General features: G+C 39.1%; 1 protein-coding gene and 1 non-coding gene across 3 annotated transcripts in view; both read left to right on the top strand.

Moving 5' to 3' along the window:
- Positions 1–22,498, top strand: part of IQGAP2 (IQ motif containing GTPase activating protein 2) — a 264,053-nt gene extending 241,555 nt beyond the window's left edge. For both annotated transcript variants that reach the window (XM_010949276.3, XM_074360016.1), the window contains exons 29-36: positions 933–1,035; positions 1,594–1,735; positions 10,455–10,542; positions 12,954–13,166; positions 14,950–15,110; positions 16,648–16,785; positions 17,860–17,968; positions 21,549–22,498. In XM_010949276.3, the coding sequence (XP_010947578.3) occupies positions 933–1,035; positions 1,594–1,735; positions 10,455–10,542; positions 12,954–13,166; positions 14,950–15,110; positions 16,648–16,785; positions 17,860–17,968; positions 21,549–21,662 (1,068 nt within the window). In that variant the 3' untranslated portion in view covers positions 21,663–22,498. The remainder of the gene's footprint in view (positions 1–932; positions 1,036–1,593; positions 1,736–10,454; positions 10,543–12,953; positions 13,167–14,949; positions 15,111–16,647; positions 16,786–17,859; positions 17,969–21,548) is intronic.
- TRNAP-AGG (transfer RNA proline (anticodon AGG)) lies at positions 644–717 on the top strand. The gene has a single exon. It is a non-coding gene; the product is annotated as a tRNA-Pro (tRNA).
- Positions 22,499–22,779: the final 281 nt, after the last annotated feature.

Below are 22,779 nucleotides of genomic sequence, written 5' to 3' on the forward strand. Positions count from 1 at the left end.
AGACGGGGAAGAAAAAACACGAGATACCACCTCACACCCATTATGGTGGCTGCTATAAAAGCAAAAACCAGAAAATCTGTTGGCAAAGATACAGAGAAATTAAAACCCTTTTTATACTATGGGAATGTTAAATGGTACAGCTGCTGTGGAAAATAGTATGATAGTTTCTCAAAAAAATTAAAGCAGATCCAGTTCTCGGTATATACTCAAAAGAACAAGCAGTCAAAGAGATATTTGTATCCTCATGTGCATTGCAGCATTGTACAGTAGTCAAAAGGTGGAAACAACCCGAGTTGACAGATGAATGGATAAACAACATGTGGCATATACATACGATGGAATACTATTCAGCCTTAAAAAGAAGTGAAATCCTTACATAAGCTACAAAAGGATGAACCTTGAGGACACTATGTCAAGTGAATAAACCAGATACAAAAAGACAAATACTGTATGATTCCACTTATATGGTATATCTGGAGTAGCCACATTTCAAGAGAAAAAAATAGAATGGTGGAATGGGGAGTTGTTTAGTGGATATAGAGTTTCAGTTTTGCAAGATAAATGAGTTATGTGGACTGGTTGCATAACAATGTTAATGTACAACACTACTGAATTTTGCACTTAAAAATGGTTAAGATGGGGGGGAGGGTATAGCTCAGTGGTAAGAGTGTGTGCTTAGGATGCACAAGGTCCTTGGTTCAGTCCCTGGTGCCTCCATTAAATAAATAAGTAAACCTAATTACCTCCCCCTCAAAAAAAAGTTTAAAAAAAATTTTTAATGGTTAATATGGTAGATTTTGTTATGTGTATTTTACTACAATTAAAAATAAAAACATATCAGAAACAGTATTTGTTCAATAAACATTCACTATTTAAACATGGTAGCCTATGTGGATTGATTTCTTTTTATGTGTGTTGCTCTCTATATAAAGCTCCTGTTGGAACACCAGGATGCCATTGCACCTGAAAAGAATGACTTACTGAATGAACTGTTGGAATTGCTGGGAGAGGTACCTAATGTGGAGTCTTTTCTTGGTAAGGGCTTCTTCCTTCTGCTTACCCTCTGGTTTGTATTTGGTTGGTTGGTTGCTTGACTGCTTGGTTGGTTTTCCTATCCTAGAGCAAAAAAAATTTCTTTATTTTAATACTTAGGCTTATTTAAAGGCTAATAACTACACTAGCCTCTTCCTACAGGAAGAGTTCTGTAATTCTTAGTTTCGTGGATTATACAACAATTTGATATTCTTGAAGCTCTTGATAGATCATAAAGGATTTGTCAATCATAAAGAAAGAAAAAGAGCAAAATTTATTAGAAGTTCCTTGCTATGTTCTCCAAAGTTTTCTTTTATTAGCATTTCTCTCTTTTTGTAATTTTTTCAAATTTTGAATACCTGTGCCCCATGTGATTTTCACATGTAAATCAGAGATTTTAAAACCACTTTAAGTATATTGGAATGTAGTGTCTTCTGAAGACCATGATCTCCTGTTCAACTGCTGAGCCTGTATTTCCTTCAGAACCTTTATCTTCCATGGTTGATGCCACCATCACAATCAGTGAATTGGAAGAAGAATAACATGTATTGTTTTCTACAGGGGAAGGAGCTGTGGACCCCAATGACCCTGACAAGGTAAACACACTAAATCAACTTGCCAAGACAGAGATTTCCCTTTTCTTGACAAGCAAGTACGACTTAGGGGATGGTGAAGCGATAGACGGCCAGAGCCTCATGATCAAGTAAGTTGGGGGTTTAGAGAACGCATGTCTCTAATCCTGCGTCTTAAACCATGCAAATTCAGATAAGGCTACATCCTGAAATGCTTCATTTAAAAATATCTAAACATTGAAATATATTTATCCATCAGACATCTAACCAAAGGATAATAGACTCTTTATAATTTAAGAAGGAACTAAATATCATACTTCCTAAAGCTTGTCTTGTTTTTGTTTTCCTTGTAGTAATTTGATTCCTTTAAGAAATGAAGTGATGGTGGGGGGAGGGTACAGCTCAGTGGTAGAGCACGTGCTTAGCATGCAGGAGGTCCTGCTTTCAACCCCAAACAAACAAACAAACAAACGTAACAGCCCCATACCCCGCAAAAAAAAAAAAAAAGGAAAGAAAGAAAGAAATGAAGTGACTGACTCAGCCTGTGAAAGTCCTCAGGTAACTGAAGGGAAATATTTGTTTCAGAGTGGTCCAAAGGTTAGTGAGGGAAATACCTTGAACCAAATTTATTTTCTGGTACAAAAGGCACACATGGTAAGACGTAATGCTGTTATCTAATTTATTAGACTTCTTTCCTATTAAACTAAGCCTGGATATCTTGACCAAGTTTGACTTTATTTATACCCTACTTCCTGCCCTCAAAGATTTCAAATGAAGCATTCACACTTTTAATCAATACTGTATTCTTTTTTGTCAAGGCCTCCAGATATTCCACATCAGTCCTTTATACACAGAGTAAGGAAAAAATGATCCGTCACCATAAATCAAAACCCCATGAACCAAAAACAGCTGCTCACCAAACAATACAGGTTTTAAGGACTAACATAAACAAAAGGATGTGCATTAGCACATTAGGACAGCTGCATGTTGGGGTGAGGTGGGAAATGCGGACAAAAGGAAATAAGTATTTACATCATACTTGACACATGACTTCCAAGCTGCATGTCCTGAGTTCTGAGGCTGTTTTCATTTGTGACAGGAGCTTTCTGTTCTGCCACTGACATGCTTCAGATGGCACTCATTTCTCGTTGATTTTTTCCCCACGTTTCGACATATTCACTCTTGAAAAATGGTAAAAAAAAAAAAAAAAATGTGGAGGGGGACTTAGTGTGCTGTGTTGCAATATGTGCTTCTTCTATTAGGCTTGTTTATTTTGTACTCAGATGATCTCTAAGGCTCCTTCGTTCATGTAGCCAAATATTTGAGTATCTAATCTGTGTCTAGGGCACTGCGCTTGAGGCTGGGGATACAGCACTGGGCAAGCCATTAATGGTCCCCACCTTCCAGAGGTCTGGAGTCTGATGGAGAGCAGAGCTCACCTGTGGGACCCAGAATAGCCTGCAGGACTCCTACACAACCTTGGCCTCATAAGAGTTCAGGCAGTTCGTTTAGACAACTGATGACCAAGCCAGATTGAACTTGCAGAGCGCCAACCCAGGGCAGGGCAGCAGAGAAAAGGGGGGAAACTGTAAAAGCAGCTCCCTGGGTTCTTCAGAGCGTGTGCCAATTACCAAAGTAACTGGAAATACAGATTGTGTGGTTCCACCATGCAAATTAAATTAGGCTGAGTGTCCTATGATCTCATAAGCTTTGTCCTTTAGAGGTAATGGGAAGAAATTTTTTTCATAATTCGTTTTGTCTGTTATTTGAACACCATTTTCGAAATGCAGCCAAGTCAAATGTCTGCATTAATAATGAATGAAGGTGGGGAGGGTATAGCTCAGTGGTAGAACACATGCTTAACATGCACATCATGGGTTCGATCCCAGTCACTCCGTTTGATAAAAAATAATAAACAAATAAATCTAATTACCTTCCCCTCCCACAAAAAAAAATTTTTTTAAATAATGAAGATCACAATTGAGTAGTCTAAAATACCAAGTAGTCTGAACATCATATGTATTTATACTTACTTCTGAATGTGAGCAAGTCTCATGTTCTCTATGGTTCTGCAGATTGTTGGAATTCACATTTTAAAAGCAACACCATGAAGGTCAGACATGTTGGGCAGCAATGTGTCTTAGCCAGGGAGACCTGGTACCTTGTCCTATCTGCTTCAGACCCTCTGTGTCTGTCCCCCATCTCCCCCCAACTGTGTGCTGGAAGCAAACACTGTCTCCTTCTTTCATCAGCATACCATCCCGAGCCAGCCAGGGATTTTGTTTATCTATTTACTTTTGTATTTTGTGGTAAAATGCACACAATATAAAATGTACCATTCTGACCTTTTAACGTATACAATATAGTGGCATTTAGTATCTCCAGAATGTTGTGCAAGTGTCACTACTGCCTAGTTCCAGAACATTTTCAGCACCCCAAAAGTAACCCCATACCCATTAAGCTGTCATTCCTCAATGCCCCTGGGGCATCTTTTCAGGCCCCGCTCCCCAGTCCTGGCAATCAGTCACCTGCTTTGTGTCTCCATGAACTTGCCTATTCTGGAAATTTCATATAATTGGAATCATACAGTATGTGGCCTTTTGAGTTTGGCTTCTCCTACCAACAAGGTATGAGAGTTTCAATTTTTCCATGATTTACCAAAATTTATTTTCTGTTTTGTTTTTTTGTTACAGCCATCCTAGTAGGTATGAAGTAGTGTCTCACTGGTTTTGATTTGCATCTTCCTGATGATTAATGATGTTGAGTGTCTTTCCATGTGCTTGTTAGCCATCTGCATATCTTCTTTGTAGAAATGTTTATTCAAGGCTTTAGCCCATGTTTTAATTGGGTTGTTTGTCTTTTTGTTGCAGAGTTGTAAGAGTTCTTTATGTGTTTTGACACATGATGTCAAACATGTTAGATGATTTGCAGATATTTTCACCCGTTTTCTGGGTTGTCTTTTTATTTTCTTGGGAATATCCTTTTCTGTAGAAACATTTTTTAACTTAGTGAAGTCCAGTTTACCTATTTTTTGTTGTTTCTTGTGCTTTTGGTGTCATATGTAAGAATTCATTGCCCAATCCAAGATCATGAGGATTTACTCCTCTGTTTTTTCTAAGTGTTCTGTAGTTTCCACTTTTACATTTAGGTCCATGATCCCTTTTGAGCTGATTTTTGTGTATAGTGTAAGGTCACGGCCCAACAACACTCTTTTGCGAGTGGGTGTCCAGTTGTCCACTTACTGTTCCTTAAAGAGACTATTCTTTCTCTATTAAATGGTCGAGGCACGCTTGTCAAAAGCCAATTTGCCATACACGTGTAATTTCCTAGACTGTCAATTCTATTGCACTGATCTGTCCTTACACTAGTACCACACCGTATTTATCGCTATAGCTTTGCAGCAAGTTTTGAAATTAGGAAGTATGAGCCCTCCAACTTGTTCTTTTTCACAATACTTTTGGCTCCTTGCGTTCCTTGCCATTCCACGTGAACTGGAGGATCAACTTTTCCATTTACACAAAAAAGGCTTTGGAGCCACGGTTTTAATAGATTTGATAATTCACTGCTTTCATAGGCCGCTGAGGCCTAGAAAGCTTCCTCTGGGCATACTTTGAGATCCTGCTGTTGGCAGACTCCTTCCCCAAGCAGCCCAGTGATCATTGTGGATAACAACTTGAAATGAAGATTGACCAAGTAGCCTTTCCTGAAAGTGGAATTTGGGTGTCGCCCAAAGAGTCAGTAGAGTTTGCTCCATGATGTGAGGCAAGACTTACTTCCAGATACAGTACACCTTAAATATATATTTCAAAATCTTGATGCTAACAGAAAATTATAAAATGTGTCATTGACAGAGAGCTTGGAGGCTGTCTAGACTAAGTCTCTATCTTTGGGTGAGAAAATTAAAGTCTAAAATTAGGGGAAGCGAGTACCTAGTTACTGACATGCTTTAAATCCACAATGCCATTGATATCCATTAATACACCCTTAGAAATACTGATTTGAAAACTCAGGTTGACTAGGGATGACTTTCTTCCAAACTAATACACCCAATTCCTAACTAAAACATGCAATATAGTTTTTGAGACTCTTTGGTTCTAGAGAACCAAACTGACAGTGCTTTTCAGAAGTTACTATGAAGTAGACAATCATGGGATGCAGAGTTATTGAGACATGAAAATACCTGACTTTTCTCTGTCAAACTGTTTCACCTCCTTGTTAAAGAGATTGTGTTTTTAACTTTGAGAAATGCCCACCTCTTATTAATTACAAAATCACTAGCTTTCTAATGATGACTAATTCATCTTCATGAGGGTTCCTGCAGGAGCAGAATTTGGGGCACTGTTAACCCTTATGCTTGTAAATTCGATTCCATGCTAGTTTCATAATTCTTATGAAATTCATAATTAGATGAGGATGAAGATGATAACTCTAGCCAACACCTGTGTAGTGCTTACCATGTGCCAGGGCCTGTCCTATAGACACAGCTATACACGAAGATAAAGATACAGATGTGGATGTAGATAATAGTATAGCTAACAAATATAGTAACATGTAGGTCATGTAATAGTCTCAGCAACTCCAAGAGGTAGAGGTTATCACCTCCATTTTACGTATGAGGAAACTGGGCACAGAGCAGACAAAAACCCTCTCCTGGTAGTACAGTTAGGAAGTGGGGCCCAGATTCAAACCCAGAGCATCTTAAATCTTTCTGGGTCTACACTCTTGATCACAAGGTTTTACAACTTGGGGGCAAGGTCAGTGCTCTTTGTACCCTTAGGAGTCTTAGAATAAACAATGGGAACGATAGAGCAGTTACTGCATAACTGATGCTGGGGCATCTTTCCAGACCAAAGAGAAGGGATGACTTAGAGAGGTGAGGGATGTGAAGTCACATCCTGGAATAGGAAGAAACATTTTCTTTGTGTCATTTCGCTAGGTTCATGGGCTAGAGAGCCTCAGTCTGGGCTATTGCTATTTTGCCAATACTACCAAGCATGGTGGTATTAAAAGAACAAACAAAATAAAGCCTGATGGAGGCGTCCTAGGAAGACCTGGGATTACAGCCCCAATCTCACACCTTAGCCACTGAACTCTAAGCAAATCATTTATCCATTAGCTTCCTCATCCATCCCCCGGAGAAGAGGGGAGAGAGAAAGGGGAGGGAGGACCATGATGAGTAAATGAACTCTCACAGTGACACCTGATAAATTATAAAGAACTATACAACCATTAGTCTCTCTCATTGTAATTTATGATTCAGCGTAAAATATGTGATCCGTATGGCCTTAATTAAGCTTGTTTTTCTACAGAAGTATGTGTGTAGGTAGAAGGTCATATTTGTGGTTTTTAATCGTATTTAGCTGCCTGAGTGCTTAAGTCATCATCTCTTAAGAATTTTTTTGTAGCACATAATTCAGTTTAGGCATCCATCATCCCATCTGGAAGATTTCTTTGCTTTTCATCCAGACTGGAATGAGCATTCATAGCTAAGGGGATATTTGAGGTCTGGTGATAAAAATGCGTAATCGTGTTATTCGAATTTTAAACAATTGGAAGTATGTTTTAGCTTCCACAAACACTAATTCCTTTTCAGCCTCGAGCACACTGTACGGAAGGCAGGTGGCAGAGGGGGAGACTCAGGAATGACCCTCCTCAGAGTGTGATAACAGACACCCTGTGAGTGAAATGGCCAAACCTAAGGGGCTACACCAGTTTACAAGCACCATGTGATCTCATTTACTGACAGTGGGATTTGAGCACAACTATGATGAATAAACTCCCTGGTGTAGTTCTTTTTTTTTTCCCCCCTTAACTTTCCTCATTGAGGGAAGGTGGCAGAGTCCTTGGTTTGATCAGTCTGTCTTAACAGATTCAGCCACAGAGCCAAAATTCCAACCAGTTGATCTATGCTGGTCAGACCATACCTAGAATATTGTGTTTGCATTGTGGTGGGGAAGGGACATGTCTTAAAGTCTTTGGAAAACTGATATGTGAGGAGGACTAGAAACTCTGTTTAAATCCTATTGTTGCAGGGAGGGTATAGCTCAGTGGTAGAGCGTGTGTTTAGCATGTACAAGGTCCTGGGTTCAATCCCTAGTACGTCCATTAAAAAATTTTTTTTAATTAAAATAAATCCTATTGTGAAGACATTTAAGGAACTGAGGGGTTTCACTTGGAAGAAAGAAGGGTAATAGAAGACGGACTGGAGACACAACTGTAGCACTCTCTGTAGGTTCATGGGAGGCTGATGACGTGGAAAGGGAAGTCAGCATGCTTTCTGCAAGTCTAGAAAATAGAGTGTGACCTTGTGTAACCATTGAACCTCTTAGGTTGTAGTTGCCTCGTTTGGAAAACCAGAGATGGGAATGTTTCCCAAGGGTCCCCCTCAGTGCTGAAGTCCTGTGGCTCAGCAGGTCCCGTGAGTGGACTGCCCTTGGATGGAAGGCTGGCCTCTCAGAGTGAGCTTCCCATTTAAAATTGGACTTTCCAATGCTGCGCTCTCCAAAAGAGATTTAATGTGAGCCACACGAGTCATTTTAAATTCTCTAGAAGCCATGTTTTAAAGAGAAACAGGTGAACTTAATTCTAATAGATTTATTTACCCCTGTATATCCAAAATGTTGTCATTGTGAAATGTAATCAGTATAAAAACTTGTTAGTGATATATTGGGTATATTGTACATTCATTTGTTCGTACTAAGCCTTCCAAACGTGCTGTGTGTTTTGCACTTCCAGCGCATCTCAGTTTGGACCAGCGGTGTCTTGAGTGCTCGCTGGCCACCTGTGTCCAGTGGCTGCCATCTTGGGCAGCACAGCTTTAGTGACCACGAGAGTGCCGACCACGTGTCAGGCCCTAGTGAGAGGCTTTATGTGCACCTTTTATTCAGTCGTCACATCAGTCTTCTGAGAGCTTCCCATTATATAAATGGAAAAAAAAAAAAAAAAAACGACCTGTAGGGACTATGTAATTTGTACCAGTCCACACACTCAGTAATAACGGGAGCCCCGATTCTACCTTAGATCTTTCTGACCCCACTGTCCTCAACCATCAGGCATCCTGCAGGACGAGGTGGTGAATTCCCTGCCTTGAGGCTGGATGCTTACTTACATGTAAGACGTCTCAGGTGGAACTTTGGCAGTGGATTCCGGTGGATGCCTGACATAAAGTCGAAATTCAAGAGAAAGGCTTTATGAGCAGTTGGTCCCTAGCCACCCCTGAACAAACGGACATTCTCTGTCCCTGACAGGACACACTTTCGTGACCCTGGTCATTTCGGTCATCAGATAGCTTCGCTTAAAGAGTCCAGCTGGGAGTTTCCTGGAAGCATGTATCGTTAAGTTGTTTCTAGAATATTGTTGCAAATAAGAGACAGTCACTGTGTTTACATCTTTTTTAATCACCCAAAGCTTTTTATTTTTAACTCACTGTTCCTGTTTAATGCATTTGTAGTGATGACTGGAGGAGGGAGTTGTGTGGGAAGGAAACCATACTTGGCTGTCTAAGCCGCAGCCGTCTCGGGAACAGTGCCATCTCCCACGTGGCTGTACTGAGCCGTGTGCCCACCTTTGACTCTCGGGGGAGCATTTCTCTGTGCGTTCCCAGACAGCCCATAAGCCCCCGGCAGGGAAGGGTCAGGGTCAGAGGAAATGGTTGTGATCATTCTTCTCATACAGACATGCAGCAAGTAAGGAGAAAAACAATGTTTACACATGGTTTACTGGATCGTATCTTATTTTCAAAAATAATATATTTGGCATAACTTTGACAGTTTCCTTTTGTCATGAGGGAGCAGTTGCCCTGATGCTTCAAAACACGAACGATGGTTTGTTTCAATTTTCCAATTTTCGTGCCATGTGAACATTTCCTGCTGGAGTTGAGGAAGAAATTCATCATCCAGTGATGTCACATAATACCTTGGAAAGAACCGAGGTTAAACACAATGAGAGTGAAACTTCAGACGTTGGTTAGACCTGTTTGTAATTTAAGGCAACTTCTGTGTATGTTTCCCTTTTTCAGGAAGGGATGCAATGTCCAATAATGTTCCCTCTTATGTAAAAGTGAGCACACTTGACCCTTTCTTTGCCTTTTATGTTAAAATCTTCTCACATAGTTACGTAACCTGATCTTTGAATAGGAAGGGGTGGCTGATTACCGTAAAGAACACATATGAAAAAATGGGTGGTTTTAGCACTAACGGGGGCGGGTTTCCAGCTCTTGTTCCTGAGCAGCTCTCCTGTTCGCTCCCATCTGAAGACAAGGACCCATGCCGATGGGTCAGTCTCTCCACCAGACCTGAGGTTCCTGAACGCCCATCCTCCTGGCTGCTGTGTCAGGCAGCAGCCAAAACTCCACAGCCCACACGGGACTTGTACTCCCCAGTGGCCCTCACAGTGTTCCCTAGCTTTCTCAGAGCAGGAAAGGCTTATGATATTTTAAACAGGCTCAGAAGTTTAAATGTTTTTGAAGTCAGGAAAAGGGGACATTAGATATCATTCCTGCATCCTCCACAGTCTCAGGTGATACAGTCCCTCCTGCTGGTCAAAAAGTGCTCTCAGTCGAAAAACAAGAAAAGGTGCTTAGGTAAGGAATCTTACGACATGTACTTGTGTCCATGTTACTGATGGTATAACCTGACAACACCAAGTATATAAAACCCAGAATTTGATTATCAAGCATTCACAAACTTTCAGGAGCCTTACAGCAGACATTCTGCGAGACAGTTTAATTTTAAGGGGTTCTCTTTGAAGTTTCATCTTTGTATGTGTTTGTGCACCCTCTCGGGAGAAACAGATCTTTGTGCATCAAGACTGCTGTCTGAAAGCCTGTCTCTTCTTTCTCCATTTTGTAAGAACCAAAAAGCTGATCATTGATGTGATCCGGAATCAACCAGGGAGCACGTTGATGGACATCTTGGAGACACCAGCAACTACAAAACAGGTAGTTGGCCTTAGAGTGTAAAATAATAAGCCCCTTAGGTATGAGTGGATTTTATTAATGAACCTTCATGCCAGATATTTACTGTTATCTCAGTTTGGACGTAAGGAATTCACCCGAGTTCAGCTATACATAAAATCCATGGACTGTCACCAGGAATGAAATAGAGAAATGCAGCACTGAGTTTATGCTGAATGATTTTGTCCTAGACTAGCTAGATTGTTCTGGGTCTTTCAAAGTTCTGAATGTTCATCATAAGCTTTGAACACTGAGTTAGGAAATAAGGGATGAAAAGAATGGATGACCTAAAAATGGAGACTGTACATATTGCCCAGTGGATGGGCAGATAAGTCACATAAGAGATCGTTGTGGTCGACAGGATGTAGAAAAATACCTTCCATATTTTATGTATTTGCTAATTTGAAGAAACGAAGAAATGTCTCACATGTTAAAACTGTTTCCAAGTGCTTTAGAAGCTACCATCTGGAGTCCATTAGGTCAGAGCACCATTATCCTGGTGTAAGTAAAGTTTTCTAACAGTCTTCCATTAAATTTCTCACCAGCATCCTTTAAAATGAATCATTATGTCGTTTGTTCTGAATTAATTTCAGTGTTTTGCTTCAGTTTCAATAACTGCCACTGCCTAGACAAATGCTAACGAAATTATCTATTTAGTTACTTCATACCAGGCCTACACATAATTTTCCTGAATCATTCTTAATTTAATTGTTTGCCAAGAAATCATCCTGTCATGGTGTTTAATTTTTTTAAAATTCTGTATAAAATGTCAGGTTATCTGAAGTTTGTTAATGTTTGAATATTTTTTAACATTTTTAAATGAGTTATAGTCATTTTACAATGTTGTGTCAAATTCCAGTGTAGAGCACAATTTTTCAGTTATACATGAACATACATATATTCATTGTCACATTTTTTTTCACTGTGAGCTACCACAAGATCTTGTATATATTTCCCTGTGCTATACAGTATAATCTTGTTTATCTATTCTGCATTTTAAAATCCCAGTCTGTCCCTTCCCACCCCCCATCCCCCTTGGCAACCACAAATTTGTATTCTATGTCTATGAGTCTGTTTCTGTTTTGTATTTATGTTTTGTTTTGGTTTCATTTGGTTTGTTTTAGATTCCACATATGAGCGATCTCATATGGTATTTTTGTTTCTCTTTCTGGCTTACTTCACTTAGAATTTACATTCTCCAGGAACATCCATGTTGCTGCAAATAGCGTTATGTTGTCGGTTTTTATGGCTGAATAGTATTCCATTGTAAAGTTTGAATATTTTTAAGTGACTTGTACTAACTGAGTAGGGAAATTTTAGTCCTTATTGAATATTTTATTTTCCCCCAAATGTAGCATAATCCCTAAGAGTACAGACTTCAGAGATCAAGTATAGTGCTGCACCTCCTAGTTCTCTAACTCTAGGCACTTAGAAATATGTCTGTGCCTCAGTTTCCTCAGCTGTAAAGTGGGAATAATAGTAATATTACCCAACTCAAGAATAACTGAGTTAAAAAAAAAAAAGAATAACTGAGTTAAAACATGTTAAATAGGTAGAATAATATCTGATACGTATTAAGTGCTCAGTAACATTGGCTGCTATTGTTACTGTTTACTACTGACCTGGTAAACTGTTCCCATGTCCATAATGTTGGTCTGTCTGTCCTGTGTCTAATCATATGTGTGTCCTTAGACTTTGTCTGTGGTATCAATCGTCTAGTACGATTTAGTACGTCTAGACAGCTTTGAACAAGCTGTCCAAACTGTCGATTCATTCATTTACTCATCATTTTTTTGGAAAACTTACTATGTGCTAGAATACACTTTATTCCCTTTGGTTCAAAGAAACCTCGCAGGTTTTTCAGAGTTGGTAGTATGAGAATGATTCCCTTGTGGGAACAAAAGGACTACCCAAAAGGACTGCTTTCATAGCTTACGGAGCTCCGCAAATATGGCTGATGTGTGAGAGTGTAGTTGGGTCTGGATGCTCAGGACAGTCATGGCCATGTTTTAGTGGATAATCTAGTTTTAATCTTCTCAGCTGGACTATCCTCTCCAAAGCTGAAATCCTTCCTTTCCTGAGAATTATAAGATAGCAGTTATTCCTTGTAATATGTCTGTTACTACGGTGACTTGTCACCCTAGGAATAAAGTAGCTATTTAGAATTTTGCTCATACTTTGAGCAATGCCTGCCCCCACTGATGTATTTATCTGAAAGACGAAGTAATTCCTTACCAAAGACCTACTTCAAAACCCAAGAAGAACGTATTGTGATTCTGGGCTCTGAACTTTGGCTCGAGGACTCCTTTCATTTTGACATTAACTTGCCTTGTGCAGCTTCTGAATAGAGGACAGGAAATCAGAGACGAATGAACATCTCAATATTCCCTTTCCAGGAGATAGATCATGCCGCAGACATGGTAAGCCGCGCCATTATCGATTCAAGGACTCCTGAAGACGCGAACCATAGCCAGTCCATGGCTGAAGATGCGCAGCTGCCCCTCGAGCAGAAGAAGAGGAAAATCCAGAGGAATCTTCGGACATTGGAACAGACTGGACACGTGTCATCCAAAAATAAATACCAGGACATTCTCAATGAGATTGCCAAGGTTGTTGGAAAGAGGATTCTTTCTTTTTCGCTTAGCAAAGGTGTTCTAATCATTGGTCACGCGCTGGGACTCACGAGGTGGCATGAGAGATTCATAGTTGGAGACGCATGATTCCTGCCTTCCTCAATATTACAGATTTTTTTAAGGTTTCACAGCAGTTGATGACTTTTAATAGAAAATAATCACAACTCCCACAAGTCATTAGGAGAGTTGAAATGCACCAGACATCAATGCTTAGGAAATGGAATAGAGGAGTTGCGTCTGTTGCTTGAAGCAATACCTACTAGTTTTAAAGATGACACTTTTAGGAGAGTTCTCTCTTGAGTTGTTAGTTGTCATATTGTCCAGTCGCCCACAGGGCATGCCGCTGAGATGGTAACTCTATTTCCCTGAATTTGCCTCTAAGCAGTTTAGCTTGAATACAGCTCAGACTTAAAGTTAGTTTCTGTTTTCTCATCTGGTATTTTTACAGTTGAGAAACTTCCTGAGAAAAGAATATCACATTAGTGCAAGGAAGCATCACAGGAAAAGGCTAGATCTGTTTGCCAAGGATAAGGAAGTATATATTTTGGGTTAAAAAAAAATTCATTCTTTTCATCCAAACATGCAAATTTAAATGGATCTGGAGGTTAAGGGCAGTTATGTGACCAGAAAAAAATAAATTTTCTCACCTTCTGGGAGAGAAATGTACACAGCTTCGTTCTTCCATGGAAGGTTAGGGTCAGCTCCGGCAGGAGGTTTGTTCCTCCCGGCCTGCGTGACTCAAGGGAAGTAGCATTTCTTTCTATAGCTCTCGGGTGGAAAATATTTCTCTTTGGGAATATGTAGTAGAGAAATTGATGCTTTTGTTTCAGAAAGAGAAAAAAGCTATTATGAAAGTATCCGCCCAAAAGATTCTACTTAATGAAGAATTTTTATTTAAGAAGGGTGTGTCTATCTGTCTTTAGATTCCTAGAGGAATAGTTTTTAATTTCTTCACAGAGAAAAATAATATTAAATAGGCACCATTTTCTTAAATTAAACCTTTTCGTAATTTACAATTCAAATTACAGAAAAAGAATCATATGTCTGGAAGTTTAAATATAACATGTCTCTTGTAAGCTTTAAGCAATTTGGTTAACCTCATGTTCAAGGAACGTCATTTAAATCCAAGTATTAGTTATCAGTGTTGAATTTTTTCCATCAGTCTTGAGACCCCAGTTATTTTTCGTAAATCTTGAGAAATATTTTTCAGATTAAAACATGTATTTTTTTTAATTTATTTCTAAAATGCAGTGATGAAATGTAAACCTTCTCAGGATAAAGTATTCTTCAAAGTAGAATGTTCAGAATATTCAGACAAAATTGTCTTCCTTGTGCCCTTTTTAAAACACTTTCTCTCTTTTTTTTTTTTTTTTTTAATTTTTTAATGGCGGTACTGGGGATTGAACCCAAGACCTCGTGCATGCTAAGCATGCACTCTGCTACTGAGTGCATTTAAAACCCCATTTCTCTTTAAATGAATTGAATGGTACTCTAAAATTGCTTCTTTGCTTTTCCATTAAGAAAACAGTAAACCTTAGCACCTCTCTTGAAGTGAAATAGGGACACTCCCACCTCTGAAGTAAAAAGGAAGGGGACACTTTGGTGTTGAGAGATTAAAGTGAAGTGACTAAAATAAACTACACGTTAACAGTCACAAACAGTGATTTAACACTAGATATTCTTCTTGTCCCAAATGGACCATATTATAAAACAAACTCCTGGTTAAATCTCACACCATGGCCTTTACTTGTTGTTTTAGGATATTCGAAATCAAAGAATCCATCGAAAGCTTCGAAAAGCTGAATTGGCCAAACTGCAGCAGACCCTGAATGCACTTAACAAGAAGGCAGCATTTTTTGAGGAGCAAATTAATTATTATGACACCTACATAAAGACTTGTTTAGACAACTTAAAAAGAAAGTAAGTTAAAATCATATGTTCTTTTGTAATGTCATGATTTATATGGGGTATCAAACCTTTTACAGTCCTGGGCTGTCAGGTTGGATTTGGTGGCAAATTTTTTGCTTCATTATATAACCAAAAACTAGAATCAGCTACCCTTGGGGATGTTTACAATAAACAAATATTTTATATACTTGATAATGTTACATAATGCCAGATATTTGCTATTGCACAGTGCGGCTTAATCATTTTAAATTGCTTAGTGGTTTTTAAGAATCATTATTGATGCAAAAGACAAAATGTTTTCAGTACTCTATTATCCATTAGCATACATATTACAGATATTTTTTATACACAGTATAGCCACTTTTAATGAGTATTCTTTGTTCATAATTATTCTTATCACTAGACTAAGGTCAATACTGATCAAAATTTAATTACCTATTTAAATATGTAATGCAATATTTTCATGTAATCCCTGTAGTCCAATTGACAACAGGAAATGGTGCTGTGTGGAAAAATCAACTGCATTAATCATAGAAGATTTGATAAGGAAAATAACCAAATTTAAACCTCATTTATCTGGACCCCACTAGTTCTGAATTTTAATTCATTTGCTTGCAGCCTTGTGAATTATTTTTACGCTATCCCTGGGAGCAAAGAAGTCAATCGAGCTAATAGTTAGTAGAAGTAAGGTTGTTAGGGGCTCTCTTTACATATTTATTGCAAGAACTTCAAGGCACTTTACAAATGCTGCCGTCAGGTGAGCTGGATTTCGAGTCTTTGTTTTGTTGTGTGATCTTGAACCAGTCCAGTGAACTTGTCTGAAGCCTCAATCTTTAAAAGGGAATTAGGAGTATCAGCCTCACAACTGTTGTTACGAGAGCTAAATGAAATAGTACAGAAGAAAGAAATTTATTTCACATCACTGTGTGAATGGGGGAGGGTATAGCTTAGAGTGCATACTTAGCATGCACGAGGTCCTGGATTCAATCCTCAGTGCCTCCATTAAAAAAAAATAATAATAAATGAATAAATAAGTGAACCCAATTACCCCCCCAAAATAAAAACCAAAAATAATTTTTAAAAAACACTATGGAAATGTTAATTTTGTAAATGCAAGGCAGTATTTCAAAAGCACTTAGGGCAGGGATGGCCACATAGTATTTGTTAAATTAGAGCGCTCCTAGTGATACCTTTACTTAGGAGTATGTGCGCAGTTCATGTCACTGCACCAAAGCTGCTTGGAAAATGACTTAGTAGAACCACATGGTTCAATATACCTGAGAAAACGGAGTTCAAGTTTTATGAAAAATACTAGTCTATAATTCAAAGTTGAGTCACATTCAAAATAGCTTTTCCTTAAACAGTTCAGGAGTGAGGTTCCACTGCATAGGGAAAGTTGTCACCATCTGTCACACAGTAAAAAGTTGCACGTTTGATGCAGTGGGGGCCAGTTGTGCCGGTGCTGTGCCCTCTGGGCATGGTTATCACACCGCCAGGAACATCGGGGTTTGCCGTCATCACGACAGATGGTTTGTTCATATTTTGTCAGAAACACTCGGAGATCAATCAAACTCGATGGGAAAGGAGAACCCAAAGGGGCGAAGCGAGCGAAGCCGGTGAGGTACACGGCAGCAAAGCTGCATGAGAAGGGTGTCCTCCTGGATATAGACGACCTCCAGACAAACCAGTGAGTGCCACCCGGGATCTGCACAAACCCCCGCGCCCTCTGGTCGCTCACATCAGATCTGACTCACATGTCTTCAGTGCCCTGTGGCCTTTGAAGAGAGCTTCATTTGGCCTCTCAGGGCTTCCCCTTGGTCACGGATGACAGGGGAGAACACGTGAAGTATGATCTCTAGTCTTCCCATCAGGCCTTGAGAATCTGCTGCTGCTGGTCGTGTGACGTGCTGATCAAGGGATGGTGTTTCCAGTGTGGCTCATCCAGTGTGTTTGGATTTGCCGGCCTCCCCTCTCCCTCCAGAAGAACTGAGTCATAGCTGTGAGAATGAAAGGCTGCCTTTTGGTCTCGCTAGATGAGAGTTATTTACAACTGCACAACAGTACCCTTCTAATTGGAAGGCCACAGACTGTGCCAATGCCTGGCTCAGGGCCACTCCGGCACTGTGCTCTGACCACATGCATTTAAGGTGAAGGAGCAACCCTCCTCCCGAGACCCACACCAGGCACTAATGGGTTCTCTGTTTTAAAGGGACCATCAGCCCTGTGCCCCATCACTCCCTTGTCTTTCATGGAAGCCGGAGTCACGGTGTGTCTCCTCTGTAACCCCTGCTTCCCCCAGGGCCTGGCTTCTCTTCCGTTTATCCCTTTAAACCTTCTCTTGCCTTACACCGACTCAGAGAAAATGCTCCTTCCTCTTTGAAGTTTCTGTAAAAGTAATCATCGAAAATACTTAACTGGCCCATCAGCAGTATAGGTTCAATATTTAATTCTCACAGTCTGTGAATCTCATATATTTCCAACTATATGCTATGCTGTTCAAGAGCAAGGACCATAGTTTGCTTTTCTTTGGTAATAAAGCACCTAATTCAGTGCTCTGTGAGCTACAGATCTCAGTAGAAGGCATTAAACCATGCTCCAGTGAGTCCAGTCGGGGAAAGATGATGGAGGTTTTGGGTAACTTCCTTAGGATTTTCCTAGCAGGCTGTTCACTAAGAATGGTAACTTAGGATTCCATTAATATGTTTCAGCTTTAAGTCTGTATTTGCAGTTCTGCATGTGTAAGTGTTCCTTTCTTCACTAGGTTTAAAAATGTTACATTTGATATCATATCTACTGAAGATGTGGGCATCTTCGACGTCAGATCAAAATTCCTGGGTGTTGAGATGGAAAAGGTGCAGCTCAATATTCAGGTAAACTGGGATTTCTGCGAATTGGGGCGACTTTTATAATAGGAGACATTTTAGATGGTAAACCATAGCACTCAGTTTTTCTAAGCCATGTTTCCATTTTGAAGCTTAAAGAATCATATACATAAAAAGTATTCAGAGCTATTAAGTAAAAGCCAGAAAGTTTCCTTTTATTAGGAAATTGCATTTCTTTCTAAGACAGCATGTGCCCAGAATTGGAACTTTCCTGATTTCATTTCTCCTGCTTTCTTTCTTCCTTCCTAGAATTACTTTTACATCAGTTTCTTAACTTCATTTGTTAAATATTTGGGATCACAGATATCAGTAAATAGAAAAAATGGTGTTTGCAGTCTGAATTATTGCTATTTTCTCATAAGAACTACATTTAAGCCAAATATACTTAAACAAAAATTGGGAAAACAGTTTATGTGCCACCAAAAAAAAAAAAAATAGAAGGTGCAAGCAAATGTTTACCTACACTCAATTTTTTAATCCTTAGCGCAAGATCAATTTAGAGAAGTAACTGAGTTTTTCTGTTTTATGTGGTTTTTTGCGGGGAGGGTATAGCTCAGTGGTAGAGCATATGTTTAGCATGCATAAAGTCCTAGGTTCAATCCCCAGTACCTCCATTTTAAAAAAGAGAAAAAAAAGGTTTTAAATGGAAATAACACCTATTTTCCTGGGCCCCAAACTACTTGTAAAATGGCCTCTGCATGTGTCTGCATGAATCATCATGATAAGGCTCTGGGCGTGATGTAAGTTCTAGCCTCACTTCCTGCTTAGCCTGTGGCTGAGACTTCTGAAGTTACACCCCCACCCCCTGGGATAAAATAGCAAGGCCCTTCTTTTCTGTCTAGCATTCCTTGTCAGCTTCAAAAAAAAAAAAAAAAAAAAAGGAGCTAAATGAACCTAAATTAGAGTTCAGAGAGAAAACTGAAGATACCATGTATGTAATTATGAAAAGTATACTTAAGTAAACAGTATTGTTTCCTAACTTATTTTAAATATAACTAAGTGTATCCATCTAAAAACTTAACTGAAAGTCTTGAGTTACCTTTTATAACACTTAGATAAATATGGGCAGAGAAGAGAATGTGCTTGTGGTGATACACTTCGGTTAGTTGTTCTTCTCCAGCAAAGACATATCATGTGACTGCCAGGAAGGAAATGAGCCAAGGCCAATCAACATCAACTGAAGAGATGAGTCACAGGGACCAGGAGACACCTGTTTAGAGAGGCATCAGGAATTCCATCGGACTTCTTTTAACCCTCGTGCAAATACCAAGCTTCACTTGCTCCTTTGTTCAAGATTGGCAGTAGGATTAGCTATTCACACCATTCATTTAGACTCACAATTGTGAAATATTACTCCTTAACTGTATGCAGGTGGCTCATATGCTCCAGACTTTTTACGCCATTAACGTATCATTAGGACCAGCTACATAATTTGCAGGGCTCAGTGCAAAATGAAAATGCAGGGCCCCTTGTTTGAAATTGGTGAAAATTTCAAGAGCATTGAACTAAGTGCAGGTCGAATGCCCACTGAGCCAGCCCTGCATATAGTAGCTGTTAGACACCAAGTCAGACTTCTGTTTACACACACGGCTTTCAGATAATTATATTATGGAGTGAATTACCAAAGAGAAATGTGATGGCCAGGTCTTAGGGTGAGTCAAGGATTCTGTTTCTAACAGGACAAAGGGAGATTCCTTCCTTCTGACATTATATTTCTAGGTTTTCCTCAGCCTACTCTTTCCTCAGTTCCTGCAGATGACATCCTAATTCTATCCTATAGCATATGCACAACAGGAAGGTGTAACTTACCTGAAGATGTTCTGCTTGTACAAATAATGGCCAGTGTTTATCAAGGGCTTCAGGCTTGGCATTCTTCCTGTCCCAGAGGAAAAGCTGGGGTTCAGAGAGCACATTATAGAAGGGGCAGCTGGAGTCCAAACCCTTCATCACTCTACTCCACTGCCTCTCTCACGGGATTCCAGTTGGTCTTGACAAGACAAGGATGGCTTACAAAGGGTTTGCATTTTCCTTGATCTCCTATGCTCTTGGCCATGTTAGCCCCAATTTACACAGAAGAAAACAGAACTTCAGAGAAGTTACATGATGTTGCAAGGTTGTAAGATAGCAAATGGTGGAGCGGAGGCTCAAATCTGGTCTTCCAACCCCAAGTGCATTAGTTCCTCTGTCCCCCACATTGGGGGCCCAGCTAATTCCCTTCTATACACCATTCCTTCTCAGCTTAAACCATATTGGCTTTGTTCTTTTCCAAGAGACTTTACGGATGTTGCCTTTCTCAAAGGCAAAGTGAATCTCCATTACACTTTAATAGGCAAAAGCATTCTTGATGAAATATCTTCAATTCCCTTGGAATTTCCATCCCAGAAGCATATCTAAATAATGTAGGGGTTTAGTTGAGAGCAATTGGAGATAATCGAGGAGGAGGAGGAAGAATCTGGCAAGAGCCAAATTTCCCTCAAAGATGACTCCAGCTTCTGCAGACGGCCTTGCTTACTATAGACACAAGGCATAGTCATTAAGAAGCAAGGGGCAAAAAAGAAGCAAGAAGTTTCCAGAGCTAGAAACGGGAAAATGAAACCTGGACATTAGTCTAGGGCAGTTCAGAAATGATGTCTTTGGGAAAGGCCTCCTGTCCCATGTTATTGTAAAATGTTGCTACTTAGTCTCTTAAGTATGGCTAGTGTGACCCAGTTATTAATTTTAGCAGGAGAGTTTATTTCCTTCTGTTTATACAGCAGCAATGAAACACAGAATGATAAACTTACTTGAGAATGAGGGCTTGTTCTCGATACCGGAACGGAAGTAGTCTAGATCAGAAGGGGGTGCTTTGCACAGTGGTCTCCAAATTTCGATCTCACAGTTTTATCAGTGAATAGCAGATCATGTCACCCAATTTGTATGTACTTTTTAATTTATAAAGTATACATGCTCTTACCACTTTATTCAAAATGTACGTTATAAAATATATACAAAATGTAAATGTGTAAGGAGTGAGGAAAAAATAAAAATAAATAGGAGCTCTCATACTCTTTTTGCTCCCCAATGAATTGTCTTGCTTCACTTTAGAACTAAACACTGGGTATTCTAAAGGATATACCTCATCTTGCTGTGACATGTATGTTCTGAGTTTTTCAATTAAAAATTAAACTTAGAATTCTATATCTAATATTAACTTAATGGTAATGATTCTCTTCCATACAGTCCTTATCAATTCTAAAAATCTTTTTTCTTTCATCGAGGTAGATAATTCTCCAAGTACGGCATCCAGACCAACAATAGCACCATCACTTGGGAACTTGTTAAAATGCAGACTCTTGGGCCCTACCCTAGGGAGACAAAATCAGAGCTTCCCGGGGGTGGGGCCCAGCAATCTCTTTTAACTAGCCTGTTTTTTCAAACAAGGTGATTCTGGGGCATACTGAAATTTAAGAACCCCCCCACCTCGTTGGATCAGTTGAACCGTATTTTTGTGAACAGATTCTTCTAGAGTGTGTTTTAAATGGGCAAAATGCCAGATTGGAGATTTGATTGATGTTCCTTACAATTTCAGGATTTACTTCAGATGCAATATGAAGGAGTAGCTGTAATGAAAATGTTTGACAAGGTTAAAGTGAATGTAAACCTTCTCATATACCTGCTGAATAAGAAATTCTATGGGAAGTGAAGTGCCTGCACAATCATGGATTCTCTATCACGTGGATTAGGAATTGAATCTGTTTAGTATTTTTGTTTTTAAACATGATTGAAATCACTGCTTATAAACGTGTGATTTTTTTTTAAAGACCAAAACTGTTCTGAAGAATGTACCCATGTGCCTTTTTGATAATCTGATACTGCAGTAGAATGAAACACAAGATGAATTAATGTAAACATGGCCGCGTTATACTCTGGTATAGGTACTCTGATTTAAAACGTTGGACATTCCGTGATTGGTTTTAAAGTAGGGAGAAAATAACTTTTAGCTGACTAGGGACAAATGTGTAAACCTATTTTCCTATGAAAAAAATTTTAAATGTCCCATTTGAATAATGTAACTCTTCATAGATTTTTTTTTTTAATCTGTGGAGAAATGGAAACTGAATTATTTGTAATGAATTATTTAGATAGACACTTGGTTCTAAGCCCTGCCTTCTGGGAGTTATCGATTTTAAAGAGAGCTTTTGTGCAATTCAAAATGAAGTTTTTATAAGTAATTGAAAATGACAAAACAGTAACATTTTCTGTATAAAAGTATATATTTTATGTGATTTATTCCTACTAAATAAAGTGCACTACTGCCTCATGAAAGAGACTCTTGTCCCCAGAGCCTTTAAGTGACTAAGGAACAATGTGGATAGTGATCATAGGCCCCCACTTCCACCCCTCACAATTTATTGGAATATTTCAATTGTGCCTCTCAATTTTTTTGTAATGCAATAAAATCAGTATCTGGATGCTTTTTAAATGTATTCTTTGAAAAATTTGTTTTATGTAAAATAAATGTTACTGAATTACGTTCAATTGACTTTTAAGTTGTCTGAATAAATCCGAATCATTTAGTGGAGAGAAGGTTCTTGGTGGGGCTTTTGGGGAAAAGAAGTGCAGTTGACCCTTGACCAACGCGGGTTTGGGCTGTGCAGGTCCACTTATATGTGGATTTTTTTTTTTAATAAATAACTGTGAAGAAACATGAATTTCTTTTTTTACATCTTTTCACTTTTGATAGCTAGTTTTAATAATATGTATAACACCTACAGTGTTTTGTATCATGTAAGACAATACTGAAGTCAGTACTGACAGAC

Source organism: Camelus bactrianus, chromosome 3 (assembly GCF_048773025.1).
Source record: "Camelus bactrianus isolate YW-2024 breed Bactrian camel chromosome 3, ASM4877302v1, whole genome shotgun sequence".
Lineage (NCBI taxonomy): Eukaryota > Metazoa > Chordata > Mammalia > Artiodactyla > Camelidae > Camelus > Camelus bactrianus.